Source organism: Globicephala melas, chromosome 16, assembly GCF_963455315.2.
Source record: "Globicephala melas chromosome 16, mGloMel1.2, whole genome shotgun sequence".
Classification (NCBI taxonomy): domain Eukaryota; kingdom Metazoa; phylum Chordata; class Mammalia; order Artiodactyla; family Delphinidae; genus Globicephala; species Globicephala melas.
The window spans coordinates 27,268,232-27,292,303 of record NC_083329.1 but is presented as its reverse complement, the minus strand read 5'-3'; the positions used below and the strand labels follow the sequence as shown (position 1 = coordinate 27,292,303).

The window sequence follows — 24,072 nt, the reverse complement described above, 5'->3', positions numbered from 1 at the left end:
GCTCCCCGTTCCTCCTCCCCATCTGCACACCAAGCCCTCTCTCCGCATGTGTACGTCAATAGTGAGCTGTCTCTTTTCTCTCTCCTCCCAGGGGAACGAGTACTCCCTCCCAGCACTGACCCCTGGGCTTGATGAAGTCAAGTCGAGTCTATCTGCATCCACCAACCCCGAGCTGGGCAGCAACGTGTCGGGCACGCAGACATACCCCGTTGTGACCGGTAAGGGGGCTTCCAGGAGGGTGGGAAACTGCTTTCAGTGGGGGGCACCTCAGCCCATGCCATCTGGGGCCCAGCGTGACAAGCGGGCTCCCTGCCATGATCTCTGTAGAGAGAGTGAGTCTCCAGAAACCAGGGTGCTTCCTGAACAGATGTGTGCAGATGTGGGAGAAAAAACCGTGGTCAGGGTCTCTGTACGCTCCAGCCTGGAAATGTCAAAGCCAGGAAGGGCTAGGGTTGGTTCTTTCTGCCCATCCTGTTGCCTCTTCCTTTGCCTTTTTTCTTGCCTCCACCAAGGTGGCCGGAATTATGAGCCTCTTGTTAGGATGTGTGCAGGAGAATGAGGGCAAATAGGCCGGGCTGGCAAGAGTGGAGCATGAGTGCCCAGTGTCGAGTCTCCACACTCCTGTGTCCCCGAGGCCCCTGGGGGACCTGCTTTCCTCTCCTCTGGGCAGCCTGGTGTGCCAAAGCTGTGGCTTTGGGCTTCAGAGCGTGGCATCTGGCCATGTGGTTATAGGTAAGCTCAATTATTTCAGCCTTTCTCCAGCTTCCCAGAGAAATCACTAAGACCAAGGCTTGATTTCAAGGCCAGGCAGGGTCCAGCCTGTCCCTCAGTCAAAAGGCAGGGGGAGGGGGCACCCAATCCAGGTGCTGGCATGGATGAGGGAGGAGCAGCGGAGGCAGCTAGAGGGGAAGAAGGCTGAGGTGCAGTGCAGTGTAGAGCCCAGCTGATGAGGCTCCAGGCCCCAGAGCTGAGGGCTGTGGAAGGCGGCTGGCACTGCAGAAGGGTTTCCGGGCCAGGAAAGTGCCCAAGTGGGAGAGACACACATTGAGGTGTTATTAAAATTCACCTAATTATTCTGGAGACACTAAAGCCAATGTGCCGTTTGTTCCTTGGGAGAAAGAATGATTGAGAAGGGTCTTGGTGGTGATTGGGAGACACTGAGGCGTTACCTGCCGACAAGGCGAGCGGAGGCGGCCTGGGGACCTGGCAGCAGCCAGCGTCACCAAAGACAGGGAGCGGGCATGGCCCCACTGGAGGACAGCGCACTGGTTCTGACTTGGAGCTGTTCTGAGCACGGCTCAGGTCTGAGCTGGGCTGCGAGTGGCCACCTGGCCTCCACCTGGGGGGCTTGGGAGAGCCCTGTTGTTAGCTTTCCCAGATTCTCCCTAAGGGGTGTCCTGGTACAGCTGTTTCCGGCCTGGACAGAGTCGAGCTCTTTGGCTAGGCAATCAGAGGTTGAGTTCTGGAAGTGTCGGAGACCTAGATGGGCTTTTGGGAGTGACAGCATAAGCTGGGTCAGGATACAGCCTATGATCAACTGGCCCTCGGCAAGAACCCTCCATAGCCCGGTTCGGAAGCTCTCTGAGCTGTGGGTGTTCTGACCCAAGAAAGAGTGATGGTCCAGGCCAGGCCATGTTTCTCCTGATCTGCTGAGAGTCACACTGGTCACCTCCCAAAAGTGGCCCACCCCAGGCAGCAGCAAAACAGAGCCCAGGAGACTTTTCTCTAACCCCAACTGTGCTTCCCTGGGCCCAGGGCCACAGTCTAGAAGGCAGAGGCTTCCTGGGGTGGAGAGAAGGATCTTTGTGGTAGGGTTCCTGCAGCAGGAGAACTCAGGCTGGTGCAGAAAAGTGCCTCCACCTTGAGCATCCCCCGCCCGCCTCCCCCCCATGGCCCTGGAACGGTCCCAGCTCAGCCTGGGAACATCTCCGGCTGATCCATCTGGATCCAAGTGTGAGAAAAGTTCATTTCAGACCCAGCTTGACATTCCCAGGTGGCAAGTTAGCACTAACATCTCAATCTGTATGCGACATTTCAATCAAGCCAGGAGTAACAAAAGCAGAGCCATTAACATTCGGAGCTGTTCACCAGTGGTAATGACAGGGAAACTTGCTCAGAAACTGGAAATTACCAAAAAGAGAGAAGTGTGTGGAGAAGTGGGGGAGGGGTGGGGGAGGGGGGGGGGAGGGAATGATTTTTCTACGCTTAGGCCAAGATCCAATGTTTGGATTAATGGTGCCATTACCCGAGAAAGGGCTACAGATTATGCTCATTCTTAAAATGTTTTTGCTGGCAATTAAATGGCTGCAGTTATTGATCTTTGTTGATTTTACGTCCTCCTAATTTGCATAATCTATTAAAGATGAATGATTCATGATGTGTTTATTATGGGGATGAACAGAATTTGCTGGAGGTACTGTCAGGGTGAGAAACAGGGCAGTGCCCAGAGGCTTCATGGATCATCTCAGGAATGGGTCCAGCACATTAGCCTTCGGGCCAGGAGTTTGCGGGTAGTGGTGAGCAGTGATGTAGAGAGCAGACCAGAGAGGTGGATTTCAGGTGAGATTTTCTAGAAAGATGTTGGCACCTAGAACTGGGCTCCAAGAATAGCTGGGATATGGGAGGGGCTTTTGATGTATTTGTAAAAATTGCCCTCCAAGATTCTTTAAGAGCTTATTTGGTTGGAGAGTATGAAGGGCTTTGGTGGAGGAGGAAAAGGGGAGGCACTTTCTGGCAGGTGATTCTGGCCAGGTATGTGCTACGGGTGAGAGAGCAGGAGGGCATCCTGTGGCCACAGCCTGGCTTGAGTGTGCCAAGATGTTCAAGGAGCCCTCTTCATCCCCTACATCCTAAACCCCCAGCTCATCTTCTTCCCCAGGGACAGGCAGCTGAGGCTGCAAACCTTTGGGAATGAGTCCTGAGGAAACCAGCCCAGGAAGCCCTAGCTCAACCTGACCTTATTGATATTCCTGCCACCTCCTGGCACTGGAGGCTGATTTCAAACTTCACCAGCCACTTGATACAGCTGTTCCACAAGGTCAGGACTGAGAGGAGAGAGGAGCCTGGACTATTGTGTAGAGGGGAGAGTGGGGCCCAGTGGGCCAGGACACAGCTAATCACTTTGCAGGCAAGGGTGGCTGCCAGAGGCCGGGGCTCGGCCCAAAAGCCTCCCCTCCCCACCTTCTCTCATGGAACCAAGGAGAGAGACTCATTTTTCTGAGTACTGTTTGCAAGTTCTGCCGAGATTTTAATTTCACTGCATCACAACTCAGCAAGCTGCCAAGTCAAGCTGGTTATTTAAATTTATCACCCACTTTCCCTTCCGCCGCTGGGCTGCTCTAGCTCAGCAGCGTCTCTTCTCTCCAGCCCACTGCTCTAGGCTGCTGGTCTGGAACGGAGCCGAGTCTCTCCTAAGTGATAAGGAAAAAGGGACCAACTAGATGAGAGAGTGGGTGGGGGCACTCTGGCCCCAGGCTTCCTCAGGTTGTCTGGCTGTGGCTGGTACCTTCTACCTCCTTCTTACCCTTCCAAAGGACCCCACAGTGGGCTGCCATTAACCCCTCAGCGGTCCCGCAGGCCTCTGGGTCAGGGCCTCTTCAGTGAGGACTCTGACTCCAACTGTGTGCTGGTGCCTTCAAGTCGCCTGTCACTGGTAGAAAAGAGCCCCCCCTTCCTCATAGCCTCCTCACCTTGACTCCTCCCTTCCTGTGCCTGGCCAGCTCTGCAGCCATAGAGGGGACCTTGGCAGTGATGTTGATCTGGGAGAATAAGATGAATACTAGTTTCAGGAGTCCCAAAGTCACTTGGAGATGCTTCTGAGAATTCTGAGAGTCCCTTCACCTGGCGAAAATCCACCCTGATAATGAGAGCGGGTTCCCTGCCCTGGAGCCCAAATGGAACGAGACAGTGCTGGAGGAAGTCGGGGATGGTACAGTGGTTCTCCATGCTCACTCTAGAAGCCGAGGGATGCACCAGGCCCCAGAGCTGCTGCACCAAGTGAGCAGGCTTCACTGGCGTCTGGTGAGGCTCACTACCGAGCACTGGGAGAGCTTTGTGCAAGTGTAGTCCTCGCCATCCTCATTTTAGTCCCGGAGGGGTTATAGAGGAATGAGATTGATATCTAGAAACAAGGCAGGCTAAACTCACCAAAACACAGCTGGATAAATGTAACAATGAGAATTCTACCACACAACCAAACCTCACCATCTTGTGCAAGAAATAGAGGGAGACCCAAAGCCAGAGCAGATTGCGAGGCTGCTGGCATCACACTGGAGGCAGACCCTAATCGGGGGAGGCTGGGGTTGTAACACACCAGACAGAAAAGATGACCTTGGGCCCCAAAGAAGCAGGAAACTAGAAGTCAGCATTCCCCTGAGTAAAGCCAGGGATGGAGCAGGACAACGCTATCTATGCATGGGAAACACACAAACTCATCCCAGGTGCTCAGGAAAGCAAGGGAGGGAAAATAACGTCTCCATGAGAAATGGAGACCCCCCCAAGCCTGACCCTGAGTCCAAATTTATACCATGAGGATGTGGCAGGAACCCCCAGCTAAGAACTTACATAAAAATGTGTCTAGGATAGTAACCCACTCAGAAACCCCAGCAGGAACAAGGGCAAACCTTCCTTGCAGAGACATTCTACAATCCAGGGCACATGGGACTCCCACAGAAGAAAAAAAAAAAAAACCCATCACTAAAGATGAGCTCACTATAAAAAATTACACACCTCATATGAATACAAACTATCATGAGGGGGAGTTAGCAGAAGCAATATACAGGACAGATAATACCCCTAAGAACTAGAGATAATAGAACAATCCAAAAACAACTATAGTGTAAGCATGTTTAACATTCTAAAAAAGATAAAAAAGAAGTATGTTTTGTGTTAATCACAGATCTTGATCCCACATCCCCCTCCCCACCACTGCTCAGCAAATTGTCAGATAATGGAGATCTTAAAGGGCAAAGAAGGCACCTATAGCGCATTGTTTTGTGACTCGGAGGCGTGGAAAGAGAGGAGCCCCAGGCAGCCCTGAAAGTAGAGCCTCTCCCCTGCTTATCCAAGTTCCCAGACTGCTAAGTCTCAGCAGAGAGTCTTCCCTTTTCTTTGGAAAAATGTCTGAACATTGGAGCACTGTAACAGGGACGGTCCATTCCTCCCTCACGGGGGGAAAAAAAAAAAGCCTTGTCAGCTTCCCCATCCTGGTGGGGAGAAGGTGGTTTTATTCAAGAGCTTGGGAGAAACTTCTCTTGATGCCCGGAGACTGCAGCTCTGCTGGAATCTGTAGCTAAGATCCGGGAGGAGATGTGGATGCGTCCTAAGAGGGGAGTGTCCACGGTGGGGAGAGAGAGCAGAAGATGGGGGTCTCCTGGAAGTTGGCAAATTTGAGCAGAGGTGGAGGAGGCCAGTAAGACAAAGTTCAAAGAAAAGCAGGGGCTGGCCCCCGGGGCCTAGAGAGAGTAGTATGGGCTCGGCTTCTGAGAAAGGGCTGCAGACTCTTAGAAGTTCAGACTCCTTACCCACATCTAGGATGGTTAGTGAAGTGGCCTTTTAGCAGACAGAGGTGTGGACCCTGGGAAACCCTCCTCCTCCTGCTCTAGGAGTCCTGAGGACCTCTAGGAAGTGCCTCTTTCCTGTAGTTAACAACCCCCTTCCAATGCACTGCATTTCCCTCCATAAAACAAACAGCTTAGCCCTTGGCCAGCCTCTTGGGGGAGGAGAGGGCAATAAAGGCTGAGAAATGTTTCTGAAGGAGGCTGGGAGTCTCCTAGCCTTGTCTGTCAGCTCAAAGCCCCTGATTAGCTGAGGAATTTAGGGCACAGACATCAGAGTTCCTCGCCAACCTTGAAAGGAGAGGGCTAGGGCAACTTCAGACACACCAAGCCAGAGGGCTTCTCCTCTGCCGAGAAGGCCCACTGGGAAGAGGCTACCCTCCTCCAAACATCCCTGAGGCCTCCAGCCACATCCCCCAGGGCCTCCAGCCCCCAGACCTCAGCTCTGATTTAATTACAGGGGCATTTCCATAGCAATGAGACATTGACAGATAATGTGGGTGCCCTGGGTCTGCAGCCTAGGGAGTCACTGGATCAGGGCTCTTTCCCTTCCTTCTTTATCCAGTCCACCCCTAGAGGGAAAAGATATTGCAAAGAAAAGACATTAATTTACTCTAGGACTGGGAGAGTCAGGTCAAATTTGAATAGAACAAAAGCTGGGCCACCACAATCTCCAGCCCCAGTTCCACACCCATGTCTGTGCCCACCAGCCATCCCAGCAGTGACGGGCTTCCCTCCCCAGCAGGGTGCCTTGGGCAGAAGCACGTGAGGCTGCTAATGGAGCTACAGAGGGAAGGAGAGGCATGAGGAGCAGGAGGAAGGTATGAAGGGTACCCGGGCATCTTAGCAAAGACGTAGTTCTGTGGTCTTCTAAGCTGAGCTCAGCTTTGGCCCATTACCTTGGGCCTTACCTCTTGACTCCTTCCTTCATTTCCTCCCTCTGTCCATGAGACCCAAAGGCTGAGCACGCCAAATGGACTGTGCTTGGCCCCCCTAATGAATCACTAATTCATTTAGAGATCAAGGAGAGAGGACAGTTTGAATTTGAATCAAAATATTTTTGAGAAATCAACGAGCTTTATTTCAAATGCATGTAGTAGCCAACTACAAAAAAGTGTTGCCTAGTAGAAAGCACTGGGCACTGTTTTCATGGATAGCTGGGTTATAGGGAAACTTTCTGCTGCTGTAGATATTTAGAGATGCTTGGGGTGTCCCAAAGGAGAGTTCTCCAAAGGGGGGGATCCCCCAGTACTAAGCCTGTTTACTCCATTACTTGGCACTTTCTAAGAAGAAAAGGTTGGCTAAGTAAAAGTGAAGTCAGCCAACCCAACCTTTTCTGGATGACCAGAAACCCTAAAGAGGGGTGTCCCAGTGAATGTTACAGGTATGTATTGGGACCAAGGGCTCAGAAATGTCCTGGTGGCCTCAGAGTCACCTAGGTAAGACCTAAAAGCCTGTTTCCCCCGGAGAGCCAGCCATCCGCAAGGTGACAGGAAGACCTCCCACCCTCCTCCGGGTGATCAGAGTCCTTCCTTCCCCTGCTCAGGACAAACAAGCCAGCACTTTTTCAACCCTGAGCTTTGGGAGGCAAAAGCCCTGCCACTATTGTTACTTCAGAGAGGGCTTTGCATGCCTTCAGCCTGGAATGCTCCCCTCTCCTTCTCGGGGGCCGCTGCGCTGGCGGGCAGGGCGGAGGAAATCCTGTGGCAGGCTCGGAGAGTCGCCTGATGCTCCGGCAGCTTAAGTGGCCGTTTTCCTTGGGATTAGGGTTTCACTTACACAGAGCGCCTGAAAAACGCTGCGCTTTCGGAAGGATTAGAGCTGAGAATTCAGTGCTCTCAGAGAACAAAATAAAGCCGGAGAGGAACTGGGAGACCTGGAGTATCGGGAGACTGTGCAAACAGGCTTAACCTCTGCCCACCCAGCACGAGGGGCTCTGAGCCCATCAGTGAGCCTGGGCCCAGCCTCCAGAGTGCCAGCACCTGCCCAACTCCAGTCTTCCTCTGCCACTTTCTAGTGGAGCCAGAGAGGGTAGCCTGGGGAAGTGAACCACGGAGAGGGCTGGGATGTCTTCCTCTCTCTCCGAGCCTGTTTCCTCTTCTGTAAAATGAGAGGGAGTAGACTAGAGGATAGTCAAATTCCCTTTCGGCCCTGAGAATGTGATTCTCCCCAACACTCCCTATCCTTATCCCACTATCCTGAGGCTGCAGCTCCACCCATGGTCCAGCTGAGTTAGAAGGAGCGCCTCTTCTGGGGCCCTAGGCCAGCAGGCTACCGTGGCCCATGAAGGGCTGCGTGCTGGGAGAAGGGGTAGGCACAGCATGACTGGTTGTGTCCAGTTGGCTGGCTGTCGAGGTGTAGACCTTACTGAGCCCACATAGATCTGGGCAGCATCCCTGCCTAGGACACACCGGGGACTAAAGGTCCAGCTGTGGGTGGGAATTGAGATCGGCTGGGAGTGCAGCCGCCCTGAGCTGCAAGCACAGCCCCGTCTGCCGGAGCCCAGGGCAGGCCAGCCTCGGGATGCAGAGCTATGGGGCCAAGACAGAGCCTGGGGCTGGGGACCCTCATACAGGCGCCTCTGCCCCCCAGGAGAAAACTTCCGGAGAATTTGGAAACCCGGGAAATAAGGAATAAAATGAAATATGTAGAAAGCTCTTCCCCTCTCCTTTTAAAGCATCTTTTACAGATTTAAAGTTTGTTACTTTGGTGTATTCTGTATAACTTGGATTGGTCATAAAGGGATCATAATTGGTGTAGTACAGGTAAATGTACGGTATATTTAGGCAGTAATTACAAATTTAATAACTGTATTCTTGGAAGTATTATAAACGCTTGTGTCAAATTCAGGCACAGACTGCCAACCTTGAAGCAATCTAATGTCTTCATTTTCACGACCTTATGAGAAGCAGACACAACTTGAGGTTAGGATAGTAAAACAAGAGTTATGTTTTTCGGCCTTAGGGTCCTCCATAGTGTCAAATGGATAGCAAAAGTGCTCATTTTCAGAGAAAGATACTGAGGGAAAGCATCTCTAAACTGATTGAATATAACTTTTACTGTATAAATCTGTGTCTAATAAGTCTGTTGTCCTGCCATCACTGAACTAAAGCATCTCTGCTGCTTTGGCAGCTTCCTTTTTATTATTTCCTTGGTCTCCTGGATGCTGACATTTGCCTTACTTGAGATAAGCTTCCCTACCCTTCACATGTTATTTGACTGTTCTTTGTATGATCTGGTTTATTGGTCCAATTCAAATAGTTTCAAACAAATCAGTGTCTTTCTTATACCAAAAAACAAAGGTTCTTTGGTCTTTTATAAACACTGCTTATTAATCTTTTTTTTTTTTTAAGATGTTGGGGGTAGGAGTTTATTAATTTATTTATTTATTTTCGCTGTGTTGGGTCTTCGTTTCTGTGCGAGGTCTTCCTCTGGGTGTGGCAAGTGGGGGCCACTCTTCATCGCGGTGTGCGGGCCTCTCACTATGGCGGCCTCTCCTGTTGCGGAGCACAGGCTCCAGACGCGCAGGCCCAGCAGCTGTGGCTCACGGGCCCAGTTGCTCCGCGGCATGTGGGATCCTCCCAGACCAGGGCTTGAACCCATGTCCCCTGCATTAGCAGGCAGATTCTCAACTGCTGCGCCACCAGGGAAGCCCTGCTTATTAATCTTTGAGTCATGAATACTTTTGAGAACATGATAAAAGCCATCTAGATATTACATATATGTATCTGTAACATCACATGTATAGTTTTATATGGACTCCCTGAAGCACGTCCATGACATCCTACAAGATCGGTGAACCCCAGTTTAAAAGTCTTGCTGTAGAAAATGGAAGAACCTGAAACATGCAAGAAACAAGAAGTGACAAGATGTTCTGTTATAGGAAGGATTCGCTTAGCATAATCCCAGGTTACTTCCCTGGACCAAATACCTATTTTCTGGGTCTACATTATTTGAGAATGTCATTCTAGAATCCATCCCCAAGTATACGGCTTGTTCTGTAGTCCAGGTCCTGTCATCTACTGGCTGTGAAATCTTGGATATAGTACTTAACCCCTCCGAGTTTCAGTTTCTCATCCATAAAATGGGGATTTAAAACAGATCAACATCATAGGTTGATATGGGGATTAAGTGAGATAATATATAGAAAATATTTAGGACAGTGCCTAGCATGATGGTAGGTGCTCAGTGAATGCTAGCTAGTCTAGGTGCAAGTAGAAACACAACTCTGCCCTTGGATCCTAAGACCTGAAAAAACAGCATAAATTATCCAGTGACTGAAATTTTCTTAATAAAGTCTTTCACTTTGCTTTTCTCTGTACTTGTAAGAGGAACTGCACTTAGATTCTCCGAAACAGTTGATTTGATCTGGCCCATTTGGTAAGGAATGTCTGACAAAAGTGCACTGTCTGATTCAGATGTAGTGATTGCTGTAGAAATTGGCTTTAGAATCTTCAGGGACTTCTGCAGTTGAACTGAGAAGACATCCTCATCAAATACAGTGCTTCTAACACTTCTGGGTGCTTTAGATTCTCAGCTACTCCTGTTTCTTGAAGAGCCTCTTTGTTTTTCAGAAAACTCTCCAAAGAGATTGATACTCCACCCCATGGGGTTTTACTACAGACTTTCAGTGTCAATATTTTATGCTTTGTGTCCTGTTTTTCTTGCCTCATCCTAATGACAGCAGTGACAATATGAGATTTTGCTTGTCAGATGACTTCTTTTTCCTTTTCTTTGGCTCTTTTGGGGAGTATCTAACTTCATGTTATCAGTAAAAGGCAGTGTGGTACAGACCTAGCTTCACACGTTGGCTCCGTCAGTTACTAGCTCTGTAGCCATAGGAAAGTCACGATGCCTCTCTGTGCCCCCATTTTCTCAACTTGAAAACAAGAAAGTGAGACTGATCATCTCGAAGGCTCTTCCATCTTTAAAACTTCGTAATCTTAGGAAGCAATTATCCAACAGGAAATGCCCATCCTCTTGTAGTATGTGGGTTTTTATCCATGTGTAATTCTTCGTGCTGCTTTCATGTTCCTGGCATTGTCAGTGAGCAAAGCAAATGCTTTACTGCTTCCTATCGTCTGTCGGATGACATATTTTATAACTGATGTATTCTGCTCTGAAGCTATTTTTCTCCTCTTTCTGCACTTTTGCCTGTTTGCTTGAAGGAGGTGGCTGTGATGTCATACAGTTTTAGAGTCTGTCTCCGCTCCCCTTTGTCCACCCATCGGTAGTAATGCAACGCCCAGCACTCTGTCGATTCTTCCTTGCACAGATTCCATTACCCATTCATATTCAGTCACTAAAAGAAGTTTGCTCGCAGAATGCTGCTGGGCAAATGGTATGACAGTCTTAGTAATTTGAAAACTTCCTGCAGTGTGTGCTTTCTATTATTGACAATGGTGTTCCAGAAGAATATATGGCTCTGGCAAGAGTTTGGTCAATTTGTTCCTGTTCTTCGGGTGTCACCTGTGTGCTAATGAAGCCATTGAGGGTGCTTTGTATGCAGTGGCTTATACCTTTGTTGGCTCAGGGGTCCTGAACGGGCACCTCTTGGTAGTGATGCTGTACTGATGTTACAGAATCCAGTGATACTGTAATGATGTTACAGAATCCACAACAGCAGAATCACAGCCGTGTGCTTGCATGCTTTTTCCTCATCATGGGTCTCGTCTCTCACACTTAAAAAAATGCTTGAATAGCACTTCCCAGATTCAGTTTTTAAAATAGAATTTGGAAACGTGTCTCTCAATCAACAGTTCTGTGGCTGACTTTCAGCAGGCCAAAGTTTCTATATGCTGGCAGTTGGACCATTTGCAAGAGAAAGATCCAGTGGAAGTAAACACTGCAATAGGGGTGCCTCCAGGTAGCTGGAAACACCTTTCTAGTCATCCCACATTTCCTCTTCTCTCCTGAAGCTAAGTAAGGGAGTGTGTGACACAACCTTAGAGTACAAGGAATTTGTGTGTGAAAAGCTGAGGGAGCTATGCAGCTGCAAATCAGAATTCAGATGCATTTAAATTCCTGTTTATTGAGAAAGAAGCAGCCTTCTCTTCCTGACTGCTTTGTGGACATTAGGATCACAAGACCAAGAATTGGATTTCTGTATTTTTCTATTCAAAACCTCTACATCCTCACTAACTCTCCTCTCTTAGGCCTTTTTTGACAATGAAATGCCATATTATTAATCTCTCTAGGAATTGATAGATGTTGTTTACTTGTCCACTTGAAGTCCTCTCCACTGAGAGATGGTCAGGAAGATTGTACATTTAGTTGACAGTAGAAGTCAATGAAAGAAAACCCACACAGACCAAACACAGATTCTCTCTGCTATCTCTCTGGGAGTTCAAAATGATCTCTTGTTTGACAGTTCTACTCTGTTGTTTGTCCTTGAGTTTTAAAATGTAAGATATTAGCTATATTAATAAGTAGAGAGAAAATCATTCTGTTGCATGATAAAGCTGAGTCACATCGTATGAGTCCCTCTTTCATCATCCTGTATAAATCTTTCATCATCTTATAAAAATTCACAATCCATTGTTCAAATTATTTGTAGGAAAAAAGCAGATTCAAACATTTACATTTTGCCCAGCTTTTACCTCTTCAAAGGACACCAACGTATATGAAACAGAAAACAATATAATCCACCAAGAATTGGCTATTAAGTCCAATAGAGTGATAGAAAATTAGTCAATAAGTTTTTATTGAGCATCTACCGTATTCTCAACTGTATTACAGAGCAGAAGACAGGGCCTGCCCTCCGTTTGATTATGATCTGTTTGAGGAGGAAAACAACAGGGCTGATGTTTCATGAACTGTAGTGACGTGGTAAACCATGGAGCACAGACACTGTAGAAGTTTAGAAGAGAGAAACTTCTCCGATGGGTAGAATAGTAGGGGTTTTAAGCCTTGAGCTTATAAGGGAAGGAAAGGGAAACTATAGCAAGAAGAAGAAAAGAGGTAGCAAAAGCAGAGATTTCACAGCATCCAAGCCAGTGAAAACAGTCACACTAAACCAGAAGGGGTGAGAATCAGAGCTGAGAAAACTGGGTGGGGAAGAGTACCTGGGAGGCTTTGAACGCCTGGCAGAGTGTAGACTGCCTGAGAGACACCCAAACTGTAGACTACAGAGAATCCATGATGGCTCTTACAAGGGAAGTGATGTGATGAAAGCAGCGTTTCATGAGGGCTAGCCAAGCAGCCACGTGAGGCATAGACTGAAGGAGAAGAATGTGGAGGCAGGGAATACAAGCAAAAAAACTGTTGTGGCAGACCCAGGGCAGGTGCTTAGGCGCTGAGCTGTGGAGGTGGTGGAGGAAATGAAGGTGGGACAGATGTAACAGATATTGCTAAGGAGAATTGACAACACCCAGCGACTGACTTCAAAGCTGGGCGTGCTATGTCAAGAACGACTCCAGAGGTTTTGGTCTGATGGTCTTCAAGTAGGTCAGTAGAACTGACTGGGGGGAAGGTGATCTCTTTTATTCCTGTCAGGGTTGAGGTGACAGTGGGACAGCTAATGAAAAGGTTCACAGGCAGCTGGGAATGCAAAAGCCTGAGCTGCATCCTGTCTACTTAGGGAAGGATGAATCATTCAGATGTGTTAAGGTAGCAGTGAGGAAACTCACACATTTCAGGAAAGTTGGAGGTGAGGTCGACTTTAAGGAGAGAGTGGCAAGGAGAGAGAGAAATGCTTTGGAATAGCCATCGGGAGGATGAGGTCTAGGGCAACTGATGAAAAGAAAGTGGGCCAGAAATGCCTAGTTCTTGCCTTCCTCCAGCCACACCTCTTCCCAGGGTTGGACAGAGGCACTGAAGTGGGAGAGTGGCACTGGCTGACGAGGAGTGTAAGGGAAATATGGAGAGGAGAAAGGGGACCCAGGACCCAGAAAAGGATGAAGTAGTCTCTAGGACATGGAAGTATGGGAGAGGACAAATTTATTGTCATTAGAGATTGGAGCATGCTAAATTGCAAAGAAGGCGGTGACCGCTTCATGGCGATGGAGGGGGCAGGCAAGGAAGGGGGGCCATTCAGATACAGCTGTGTTCCAGAGATATCTGTGGACCATGAGTATCTCCCTAAGATTGGCTCACTTTGCCTTCACTCCAGGATACTAGGAAAGCCCTTCCTCCCACTCTCCACACTCTAGCTAATAGACATCTCCAGGGACAGAAGTCTAGCAGCTAGTGGGGAGAGCAGGCTTTGCTCATTGGAACTTGATCTGATCCATTTGCACTGTTAGCTCAAAGCTCCTGATTTGCTTCAGGGATGGTTTTCTATCATTTAAATGCCATGAACACTGACAGCAAAATAGCCCACTGGCTGGCCCCCCACTCTTCACACCTGCCAGGCCCAGCACCTGCAGCTTCACTTGGAGAGGACAAGGAATACCCATCAGCTCCTGTACAAGTGCTGGTGGGGTGTCCTCCAAGCCTGAAGGAAAGATGGGGTGTTAAAGAGGGGAGAGGTGAGCAAGATGATAGAGGTCCATTTGGCTACTGGATAGACCACAGCTGAATATCTCACTGGGAAGGAGGAGTAAAACCAGGTCATCTCCCTCCCTTCTCCATCTGGGTTTGGGCTACAAAGAGACACAAGCAAAGGCAAACACACATACACACATGCACAGAGAGACACACAAAGAGCTACACAGAGCAGAGGTGCACACACGCAGCTGCTCATAGGACATTTAGGTAAGCTTAGATACATATAAGGGCACACCTGGACCTTCTCATTCAGGTGTGGCCCTACATGTCTGCACTCAGCGCTTTCTTTTCCATGGACTACCCTTGTGTGAGCAGAGGCAGGCCCCTCTCTTCCAGGCCTCACCCCTTCCCCTTTGTGTTTTTCCAGGTCGTGACATGGCGAGCACCACTCTGCCTGGTTACCCCCCTCACGTGCCCCCCACTGGCCAGGGAAGCTACCCCACCTCCACCCTGGCAGGAATGGTGCCTGGTAGGTGACAATGCTGCAGCTGCCTATTTTAGGTGGGAGTAGCTAAACTGTGGGTGAGCCGCTGAGTGGTCTGTAGTCTGAGGCTGGGGCTGGGGGAGACCCAACATCTCCTCCCCTGCAAACCACTGCTGTTCTATCCCTCTCTCTCCCTAGAGGCTGCAGCCGGGGTCCCTCATCCTCCTTCATGAGTAATCCAGGGAGGGAACTTGCGGAAGTGCTTGCAGTAGTGTGTGCACCCTTCTGTACGTCCTGGCCCCTCCGCAGTGCCCACCCACCCCAGTCTGTGTCCAGGAGCACGCAGCCTCAGCTCCACACTCAGTGCCCCAGCCCACCCCCAGCCAGCTGACACTGCTTGGAAGAGTCTGCCCTGGTTTCCATGGAAACTTGGAGCCAAGAACCATTTCCAGGGGCATGTCTGTCACTCAGACAAAGCCACCCTGGTCCACACCAACCCACAGGGAAGACCAGTGTGGAGAGCCGACCCCACCCCAGGGAGAGAAGGGAGTTATTCCCTAAGGAAAGAGGAACAGAAGACAGACTGTGGCAGGAACCAGAGAGACTGGCTTCAGAGAGAGACAAGCTGGAGCACCTCCACATCTCCTGAGAGGAGCCCTGGGCCCTCATTGCTCCTGGGGGCTCTGACCCGTCCCCATCTGAGAGGAGCTGGGTTTGGGCTGTGTGGATCAGAGAGACAGAGGCCATATTTGGGGTCTGGTGACTGCAGCTGGAGGTTGTGCTCTCCCCAACCCCTCACCCCAGATTGGGAGCTGGGCTTGAAGCCAAAGAGAGTTGAAGTTCCTATTCACAGAAGCACCAAAAAACTCTTGTCTTAAAGAGGATGAGACTCACTGGGCCTGCTTCCTGTCCTGCTGGCTGCCCTCTGTGTGCCCCTTCCCTGAAGCTCAGCTCTCATGCGGGGGAAGATAGAGTAGGGTGACTGGCCCCATTCCTGGACCGTTCATTCAGGGACAGCCCTGGGTAAGCAGAGGTGGATGTAGGGGGCTGGCCAAGAGGGAGACTGCTGCTGGGTGTTGTAGAATAGGGGCTGAAGGGAGTTGGAGGAACTGGGTAAGGAGAGCTGCTGGTGTGGGTGAGGGTATCCCTGCCCAGATTTGGGGTAGGGCGAATGGAAGTGTTGGGTGCCAGGAGGTTCTTCAGGGAAGGTTCCAGCAGTGAGCAGGTGGAGGCTGGAGGAGGTCTTAGAGAGGCGGGGGTGAGGGAGGGGGGAGTCTGCAAGGGGATGGGGATGAGGGGAGCCTCAGAGAGCTCATGGTGGCAAGGGGGGAGTCGTTAAACAGAATCTAGTGCTGATGAGGAAATTACACTTGTTTCATTAGCGATGGGGAAGGAGATAGCTCAGTTCCTCTTGGTCACAGTTGAGCTCAGAAGCTCATTATCCTGCTGCACGCATGCTTTCCCTCCTCGTCAATAAACAGGCTTTCCAGTGGCTGCATCCCCCACCCCCACCCCAGCTCCCTCTCCGAGAGGGGCCCCTTCTCCTCTACTTAACCCGCGGTTAGGGATCACTGTAAACAGTCTGGGGTCATCACACAGGAGAAAGGGCGAGGGGGAAACCCGGAGGCCTGGCCTTTCTCCCGCGAAGGGAGGGAAGCAGCTTCCGACGGCTCCCAGCCCACGGGGCCCTCCGCTCACCGCTTGAGAACCGGCGGGCAGTCCACCTGCCTCCCGCCGCCTCCTTCCCCTGCTGCGTGGCCCACCTATCAAATCTCTAGAGGGAAAGGAGGGAGGGGGGTGTTTCCCAGCAGAGCCCCCACCCCTTGTACTGGCACCATGCTGAGATGCCATTCTCAGGACTTTCTGGGACAAAGTGTCCCGAGGGCCTGTCTTCGCCACCCTCCCCCGCTTCCACCCTATGGGGCTGTGGCTCCTAGAACCAGAGTTTCCACTAAAGAGACGCTGGCCCCCAACGCAGCGGCGTAGGCGCTCCTGGACCCGGAACAAACCCTTCCTGGGTGGCCCGGAGCGCCTCCGCGGGGGGAGCCCCAGGCGGGCACCGCCCCGCAGTTACCTCCACGCCGGTGTGCGAGGCGGGTCGGTGCTTTTGCGCGCACACGCATACACACACCCCATGGGCTCCCCCCATTTGGACCAGGTGGATTGTTCCGCCTCCACCCTGCCGTCCGCCCGCAGTGGGCATTACCCTGCCCGCTGCACCTGAACCTCGGAGAGACGGGGGAGGCCGCTGGCCGGGCACGTCGGGTCCGCTCTGGCGTTGCGCCGTGTCTGATCCCCACTCCCTCGCCCTCCCGCAGGGAGCGAGTTCTCCGGCAACCCGTACAGCCATCCCCAGTACACGGCCTACAACGAGGCTTGGAGATTCAGCAACCCCGCCTTACTAAGTGAGTACGCCACCTGGCTGGCCGGCGGCTCAGCGCTTCCGTCCGCCCCCCGGCCAGCTCGGCAGTGCTTCCGGACGCGGGTCCGATTCCCCGCGACCCGCCCTTTGGGTGCCCAGCCCGGCAGGCTTGTTAGTGCAGCACTGAGGCCCCGGGATCCCTAGAGGACGCCCGCGCCTCCCGCTCCTTCCTAACTCTCCCCTCCGCTCCCCTCCCCGTCGCTGGAAGGCTCTGCACCGCCCCCACCCTCGGGCCCCCTGAAGGTCCGCAGTCGGGCGGCGGCCGACACCGATCGGGTCCCTCTCCCACCCGGTGAATGCAGGTCTCCTGGGGGCAACCAGCCCCGCAGCCCAGCCAATGCCTCCCTGCCCGGACCCTGCTAGACCCCAGCCCGGGGAGGTCTTTGCTTTGCTTTTCTTTCCTTTTTTGTTCTCCTGTTTGTCCTCTCACCCAGCCCATTCTTCTCCTGTGTTAACTTCCAGGTTCCCCTTATTATTATAGTGCCGCCCCCCGGGGCTCCGCCCCTGCCGCTGCTGCCGCTGCCTATGACCGCCACTAGTTACCGCGGGGACCACATCAAGCTTCAGGCCGACAGCTTTGGCCTCCACATCGTCCCCGTCTGACCGCCCACCCCGGAGGGAGGGAGGATCGACGCGACAAGAAGCCTCCCGGCCACCGCCCCAGACCCACCCCATCCCAGGACCCCTACAGCCCTTCACTTCACCCCGTCGAAGGCCGGACAGGACGGGTGGAGCCGCGGGCGGGACCCTCAGGCCCGGGCCCGCCGCCCCCAATCCCGCCCGCCGCCCCTCCCCGCCTGCCTGGACAACGCGGCGTCGCGAGGAGGGTCCGACACAGCTCATCCCCGCCTCGCCCGAGCCGACCCGGGAGTCGACCAGCCACACCGCCGGACTCTGGCCGGGCCCGCCGCTGCGCGGGGGACACGTTTCTGTGACACACAATCAGCGCGGACTGCAGCGCGGCCCAGCCCCGGAGCAGCCCGCCTCGGACGCTCCGGCGCCGGGAGGCTTCGCTGGGCAAAGGAAATTAAGAACAAAACGATGTTCTGCAGAAGGGGGAACAGCCTCCCACCAAGTCCCCGGGAAAAAGTCCGCACCCCGGCGCCAACCGGACTGCTCCCACCTGTGCCCTGCCCAGAAGGTGGAATGGAATGGGGGCGTGAGGGCCGGGCTCTAGGGACGGGGACGGGGGCGGGGGGGGGGCTGGGTTGTCCGGTGTTTCCAAGGTTGTGACCCAAGGCACGCAGGCCTCAGCAGCCCGCACCCACGGAGCCCGACTCTTGGCTCTTCCCTACTCCACCTGAATTAACCAGTTCCCCAGGGCCCAGGCATCTCCTACTAGTGACCGGACTCTCAGCCCCGCCTTGCCCCTACCTCAGCGTCTCTTCCATCTGCCGACCTCGCACTTCCCCCTCCTGCCCGTCTTTTTCCCAGCCCACGACGCTCTGCATCTCTCCTCCCTAACTCGCTGCCCCGCCGGAGGCTCTTCCGTGCCTGCCTCAGGACTAGTTTCCGCAGGCCGCGGCACTGGTCTTCCCCGAGCGGTTGCTTGATGCCCCCCCACTCCCCCGACACAGACTCTCAATCTGCAGGTGGTGGGAGCAGGGTCTGAGCTGGCGTATGAGCTGCGCCGGGTGGGAGGTGGGGGGCTGCCCACTCCACCCCCTCCCACCCACGTCCAGCCTCCTCCTCTGGCAGGAAATGAACAGGGCCGCAAAAAGTCTACATTTATTTAATATGATGGTCTTTGCAAAAGAGGAAAACAAAAACAAAAACCCAACAGGCTGCTGCTTCGTAGAAAGATGGTGTGTCGTGTGAAGGCGAACCCCTGTGTATATAACCCCACCCCGTCCACCCCGCCCCGCCCCGCCGGGTAGAGTCCCAGTTGCCCGCCCGTCCTGCCTGTAGATACGCCCTGCTGTCTGTGCTGTGAGAGTCGCCGCTCGCTGGGGGGGAGGGGGGGACACAGCTACACGCCCACTAAAGCACAGCACGTCCTGGGGGAGGGGGGCTTTTTTTTTTCTGTTACAAAAAATTACGAAAGAAAAGAAATCTCTATGCAAAATGATGAACATGGTCCTGTGGACTCCTCTCGCCTCTGTTTTGTTGGCTATTTCAATGTAATTCCCTGTTTTCATTCCCTCCTCATCTCTCTCCTCTGCATCTCTCCCCTCTCCATCTCTCTTCTCTGCTTCTCTCCCCCTGACTCTGTCTCTCTCAGTCTTCGTCTCTCTTGTCTCTCTCCCTCCCTCGGCCTCTCTCCCCAGCCCTGCCCTGGCTGCCTTGCCCCCTGAGACTAGATCAGAGGTGGCAGCTCCAGCCCCCAGGCTTGCCCCTCGAGGCCGTGCCCCGCGCGCCCTGGGGCGCCGGCGGCCAGGCCGCCCTGCCCCGTAGTTGCTCTCTCGGTAGCGGCGATGCGCCATGCATGTCTCCTCACCCGTGGATCGTGACGACTCGAAATAACAGAAACAAAGTCAATAAAAGTGAAATAAATAAATAAATAAATAAAAATCCTTGAACAAATCCGAAAAGGCTTGGAGTCCTCGCCCAGATCTCTCTTCCCTTGGAGCCTTTTTTTTTGAAAAGGAAAACGAGAGAGAAGAGAATAGTTAAGGGAACTGCCGGTGCCCAGCCAGGCTCCAGTGGCCCGAGCCGGGCAGCGAGGGAGTCGAAGTTCAAACTCTGAGGCCCGTCCCATTCCAGTCCCTGTGGGGCTGGCGCAACAGGGGACCCAGACCCAGGACCCAGCCGAACCCTCGGAAGATCCCCCGATGGCTCTGGTCTCCTTGGCCACTTTCAGCGCGTCGGTTCGTTTTGATTCTTTTCCTTTTTTTTTTTTTTTTTGCACATGACAAATAAATAATAATAATAAATAATAATAAAAATAAAATTTTGTATGTCACTCCCCATGGCTCCAGGTTTGTCTCTACCTGTCTCTGGGACAGGCCTTCCCTCACACTGGTCGATCTCAAATAAACCCTCAATAATCCTCCCAAGGGCACTTCCATTGCGACCACCCTGCCACCCCTTTGCTGAGACCCTCCTCCCACCCCTTTTCGGACCCTCTCATCGGCAGCCGAAAGCCCGCGGTGGCCCAGATGAGTCTGCCTGCCCCCCACCCCCCTTCGGGGCGAGGAGTTTTTGCTTTGCAAAACTTGAGACTACCTTCGAGTGAGTGATTTGGTCTCCCTACCTCTCCAACCACACCCAAACTTAGGGTGCAGGTTCTCAGAATGCGACATCGGAGGTCCTCTCCGCATGGGTGGGGGGTTGTCTGCTGTCCTGTCTCCCTCCTCCGTGCCTCAATTTTTATCCCCCAGGCCGCACAGATAACACAGACGCTTGCCACCAGTTTCCTCGCTGCTCATTTATTTCCAGGCCGGGACAGCATCCAGCCCTGCAGAGACCGGGGAAGAACCAGAGGGCTCAAGCGACCTCGCGCACCCCCTGATTCTGGTGGAGTCCTGGCCTGGGCGAGCAGCTGCTAGGATTGGTGCAGTCCGGGTGTATCTTGAGGGCATACAGGCGCCTATATTGTGGGTCGGTTGGTTGGTCGCTGGCTCCCATTTCTGTTGGTCTGCGTGGGTCTACGTGTCCCTGTGTGAGTCTGAGGGTGGGGAAGTGGGAGAACTGTTGGTTTTCTCAGACACCCTTACTGTTCTTGTGCCCGGGTGTCCAGTGAAGGATGAGTGTCTGTCCCTGGGTCTCTCTGTTCCTGTTTGGGGGAGAAATGGAGTGATTGTCCAGGCTGCTTCTAAGATACTTGGAAGGGGTTTGCTCTCCATCCCTTCAGCAGCCTCCCAGTTCCAGCCCTCCCACAAAGGCCACGGCCTCCACCTGTTCTCCGCCCTTGGATACTTTCCTTCTCTGCCCCTGGGAAACCTTCCCAGCTCAGCTTCCATCTCTGTCTCCTCCCACTTGAAAGCCTCTTGAAGCTCTGCGCTGCCAGGGGTGGCTGGGCAGCTGCAAGCAGAGCCTAGAGGCAGACCTAGGAATGACCTTTCCCATTGGCTGCGGTCAGTGTCTCCCAGGCACCTCCTTTCCATCATGATTCCAACAGGCCTGTCTTTCCCCAAGCCTATTTGCCCAGCCTACTCATATCATGACACTGTGGGACCCCCCAACAAATCAGCAAGCCCTTAATCAAGTCCATCCCCTTCCTTCTCCCTCCCCACTTGTGTCTCCTCCCTATTCCCATCTTAGCAAATGACAGTCCCACCTTCCATCCTGCCCAGTGCTGCTCCTTTTAATCACCAGTCTCTTAGAAGAGTGGTCTTCAAACTTCTTTGATCATACACCCTATCAGTAAAAAGAAGTAAATATGTACTTGCAATATAAGTATAGTTACTTGTTTACAAATTCCATAAATGTACTACTAGACTAACATATTATGAATCTTACAAGACATAAAATAGAAAAAGGATGAGATTGGAATACATAGAAATTCCAGTGTTCTCTTCTCATGCATAAATAATCTTGCTCCCCCTGGAAGATGTGCACCCCACTTCAGAGAGCCTGCTCAGAACCCATGGAAATCCAGCATGGCAGAACTCCTGATTATTGCCTGGTGCACAGCGAGTGAATTCCTGGAGGTCGTCAGGGCACTGGGTTGGCCCAGTCAATGCTGCGTTCATCCCGTAGAGTAGGCTATCTGGCCCCAACTGCCCGGCTTTGCCTCCAGGTGCCCCCAGAATGGGAGCCCTGGCCTGATCAATTCATCAGATTGGGAGCCAGGGCCTCTTACCTGGGTCCCACCAGAACTTCTTACCTTCTATTCTATTTCTGGTCTCCTTCATACCAAATTGGACAGCGAGGATCCGCTGTCAACAGTAACCACCACTGCCCAGCTTTCAGGCTGTGTCGCTCCTGGGGTGCTGATTTCTGCTTGGAATCAGCCTGAGGGCCCCCAAAACATGTTCTACAATCTTTGACCAGTTGCCTGTTCTAACTGCAGTCCCATTTACCCACCCCAAACACAAACAGGGCCTATTCTCCAGCCTCGTTGTTCCTCAGAACTCACCTACTTCTGACTCTGCTAGCCCTGTCCCCCCACCCTACTCCCACAGAGTTCCCAGCTGAGGTTCACCAAGTATGACAGTTAGAAACTGTCCTGGGTTGAGGGAACGGCAGGAGCAAAGACATGGAGGCATGGAAATATACCAGACAAAATGTGGCTGGAGGGCTTCCCTGGTGGCACAGTGGTTGAGAGTCTGCCTGCCGATGCAGGGGACATGGGTTCGTGCCCCGGTCCGGGAAGATCCCACATGCCGCGGAGCGGCTGGGCCCGTGAGCCATGGCCGCTGAGCCTGCGCGTCCAGAGCCTGTGCTCCGCAACGGGAGAGGGCACAACAGTAAGAGGCCCGTATACCGCAAAAGAAAAAAAAAAATGTGGCTGAAGTATAAGCTGCCTGGTGAAAGACAGAGGGGGTTGGGAGAGGTGACAGGAGATGAAGCTTAAAGGTAGTTGAGAGCCAGGACACTAGAAATGTCCAAATGGTATCCATCACTTGACAGCTACTTTAAGGAAGCTGCCCCACTCACATCCCTTCCTGCCCGTGTATCCACCAATAACTCTGTTACTAGAATTGGACTCATGCACAAATCCAAGCTAAGCCAATTAGTCCCCCTCTCTCAGGACACAGAACTAGGAAGTACAGAGAGAAAGAGGCCATTTACCATGAAAGTCAAAGCCCAACGGAGGCCCTGAGGGGATTCCCCAGTCTTCTTCTTCTCAGTCAAGGACAACTCCATTCTACCAGTCACTCCAGCCAAAACCCCAAATCTTCCCTGACTCCTCCTGTCTCTCCCATCACATATCTGATCCACCAGCAAAACCAGACAGTTCTACCTTTAAAAGATCCAGAATTTGACCACTTCTGGTGATCTGCACTCTACCATCCCAGCTCAAGCCAGTAAAATCCTTCACCTCGATTTGCAAAAAAAGTTCTAATTGGCCTTCCTGTTTCCATCTTTGCCCCACCTACCCCAGTCGACTCTCTTCCCATCAGCAGAGTGATTCTCCAAAATGTAAAGTAGAGCATGCTCCTCCTCTGCTCAGAGCCCCCCAGAGGCTCCCTTTCTCCATCATAGTCAGAATGCTAAAACTGATCTATAAGGTCCTGCGTGTTCTGAGTGTCCCCTGTCGCCCCACCTCCACCCCTACAACCCCCCCCAGCTCACTGTGCTCTGAGCCTGTTGCCCTCTGTGCCGCGCTTCGCCTACACCAAGCATGAGCCTTCTCAAGACATTTGCTTTTTTTTTTTTGGCCACGCCACGTGGCATGTGGGATCTTAGTTCCCTGACCAGGGAACAAACCCGTGCCCCCTGCAGAGGAAGCGCGGAGTTCCAACCACTGGACCGCCAGGGAATTCTCAATACATTTGCTCTTTTTTTTTTTTTTGAGGTTTTTGGTTTTTTTAAATTTATTTGGTTGCTCCAGCTCCTTAGTTGTGGCATGCGAACTCTTAGTTGCAGCATGCATATGGGATCTAGTTCCCTCACCAGGGACTGAACCCGGACCCCCTGTATTGGGAGCGTGGAGTCTTAACCACTGCACCACCAGGGAAGTCCCAAGACATTTGCTCTTTTTTTTTTTTAAGAAAGAGCATCCAATATTTTTATTTTTTTAATAAATTATTTTATTTATTTATTTTTGGCTGCATTGGGTCTTCATTGCTGTGCGCGGGCTTTCTCTACTTGTGGCGAGCAGGGACTACTCTTCATCATGGTGCGCGGGCTTATCATTGCAGTGGCTTCTCTTGTTGCACAGCATGGGCTCTAGGCGCATGGGCTTCAGTAGCTGTGGTGTGCGGGCTCAGTAGCTGTGGTGCACGGGCTTGGTTGCTCTGCGGCATGTGGGATCTTCCTGGACCAGGGCTCGAACACGTGTCCCCTGCATTGGCAGGCGGATTCTTAACAACTACACCACCAGGGATGCCCAAGACATTTGCTCTTGATGTGCCTTTTCCCCCTAGCAGCCCCATGACTGGCTCCCCCACTTCCTTAAGATATCTGCACCCCCCCTCCATTTGAAACTGTCCCTCCCCCATCCTGTGTAGTTCTTATGGGACTGTCAATCAGAATGCCCCATCAGCTCCTGACCATAGATGTGGGCCTGAGACCTATGTCTGGCCAATGGGGACCCCATATCCCGGTTCAAAGCACGTAGATTTCAAGTTATGAAG

The 24,072-nt window shown here is 52.3% G+C and overlaps 1 protein-coding gene across 4 annotated transcripts in view; it reads left to right on the top strand.

The window, feature by feature from the left end:
* PAX2 (paired box 2) overlaps positions 1 to 18,051 on the top strand; it is a 79,239-nt gene extending 61,188 nt beyond the window's left edge. The window contains exons 7-10 of one of the 4 annotated variants that reach the window (XM_030865575.2): positions 92 to 218; positions 14,410 to 14,511; positions 16,785 to 16,871; positions 17,370 to 18,051. In XM_030865575.2, coding sequence (XP_030721435.1) covers positions 92 to 218; positions 14,410 to 14,511; positions 16,785 to 16,871; positions 17,370 to 17,491 — 438 coding nt within the window. In that variant the 3' untranslated portion in view covers positions 17,492 to 18,051. Of the gene's footprint in view, positions 1 to 91; positions 219 to 14,409; positions 14,512 to 16,784; positions 16,872 to 17,350 lie in introns of all 4 variants that reach the window. The other 3 variants (XM_060286052.1, XM_060286053.1, XM_060286054.1) reach the window with 3 other exon arrangements.
* Positions 18,052 to 24,072: the final 6,021 nt, after the last annotated feature.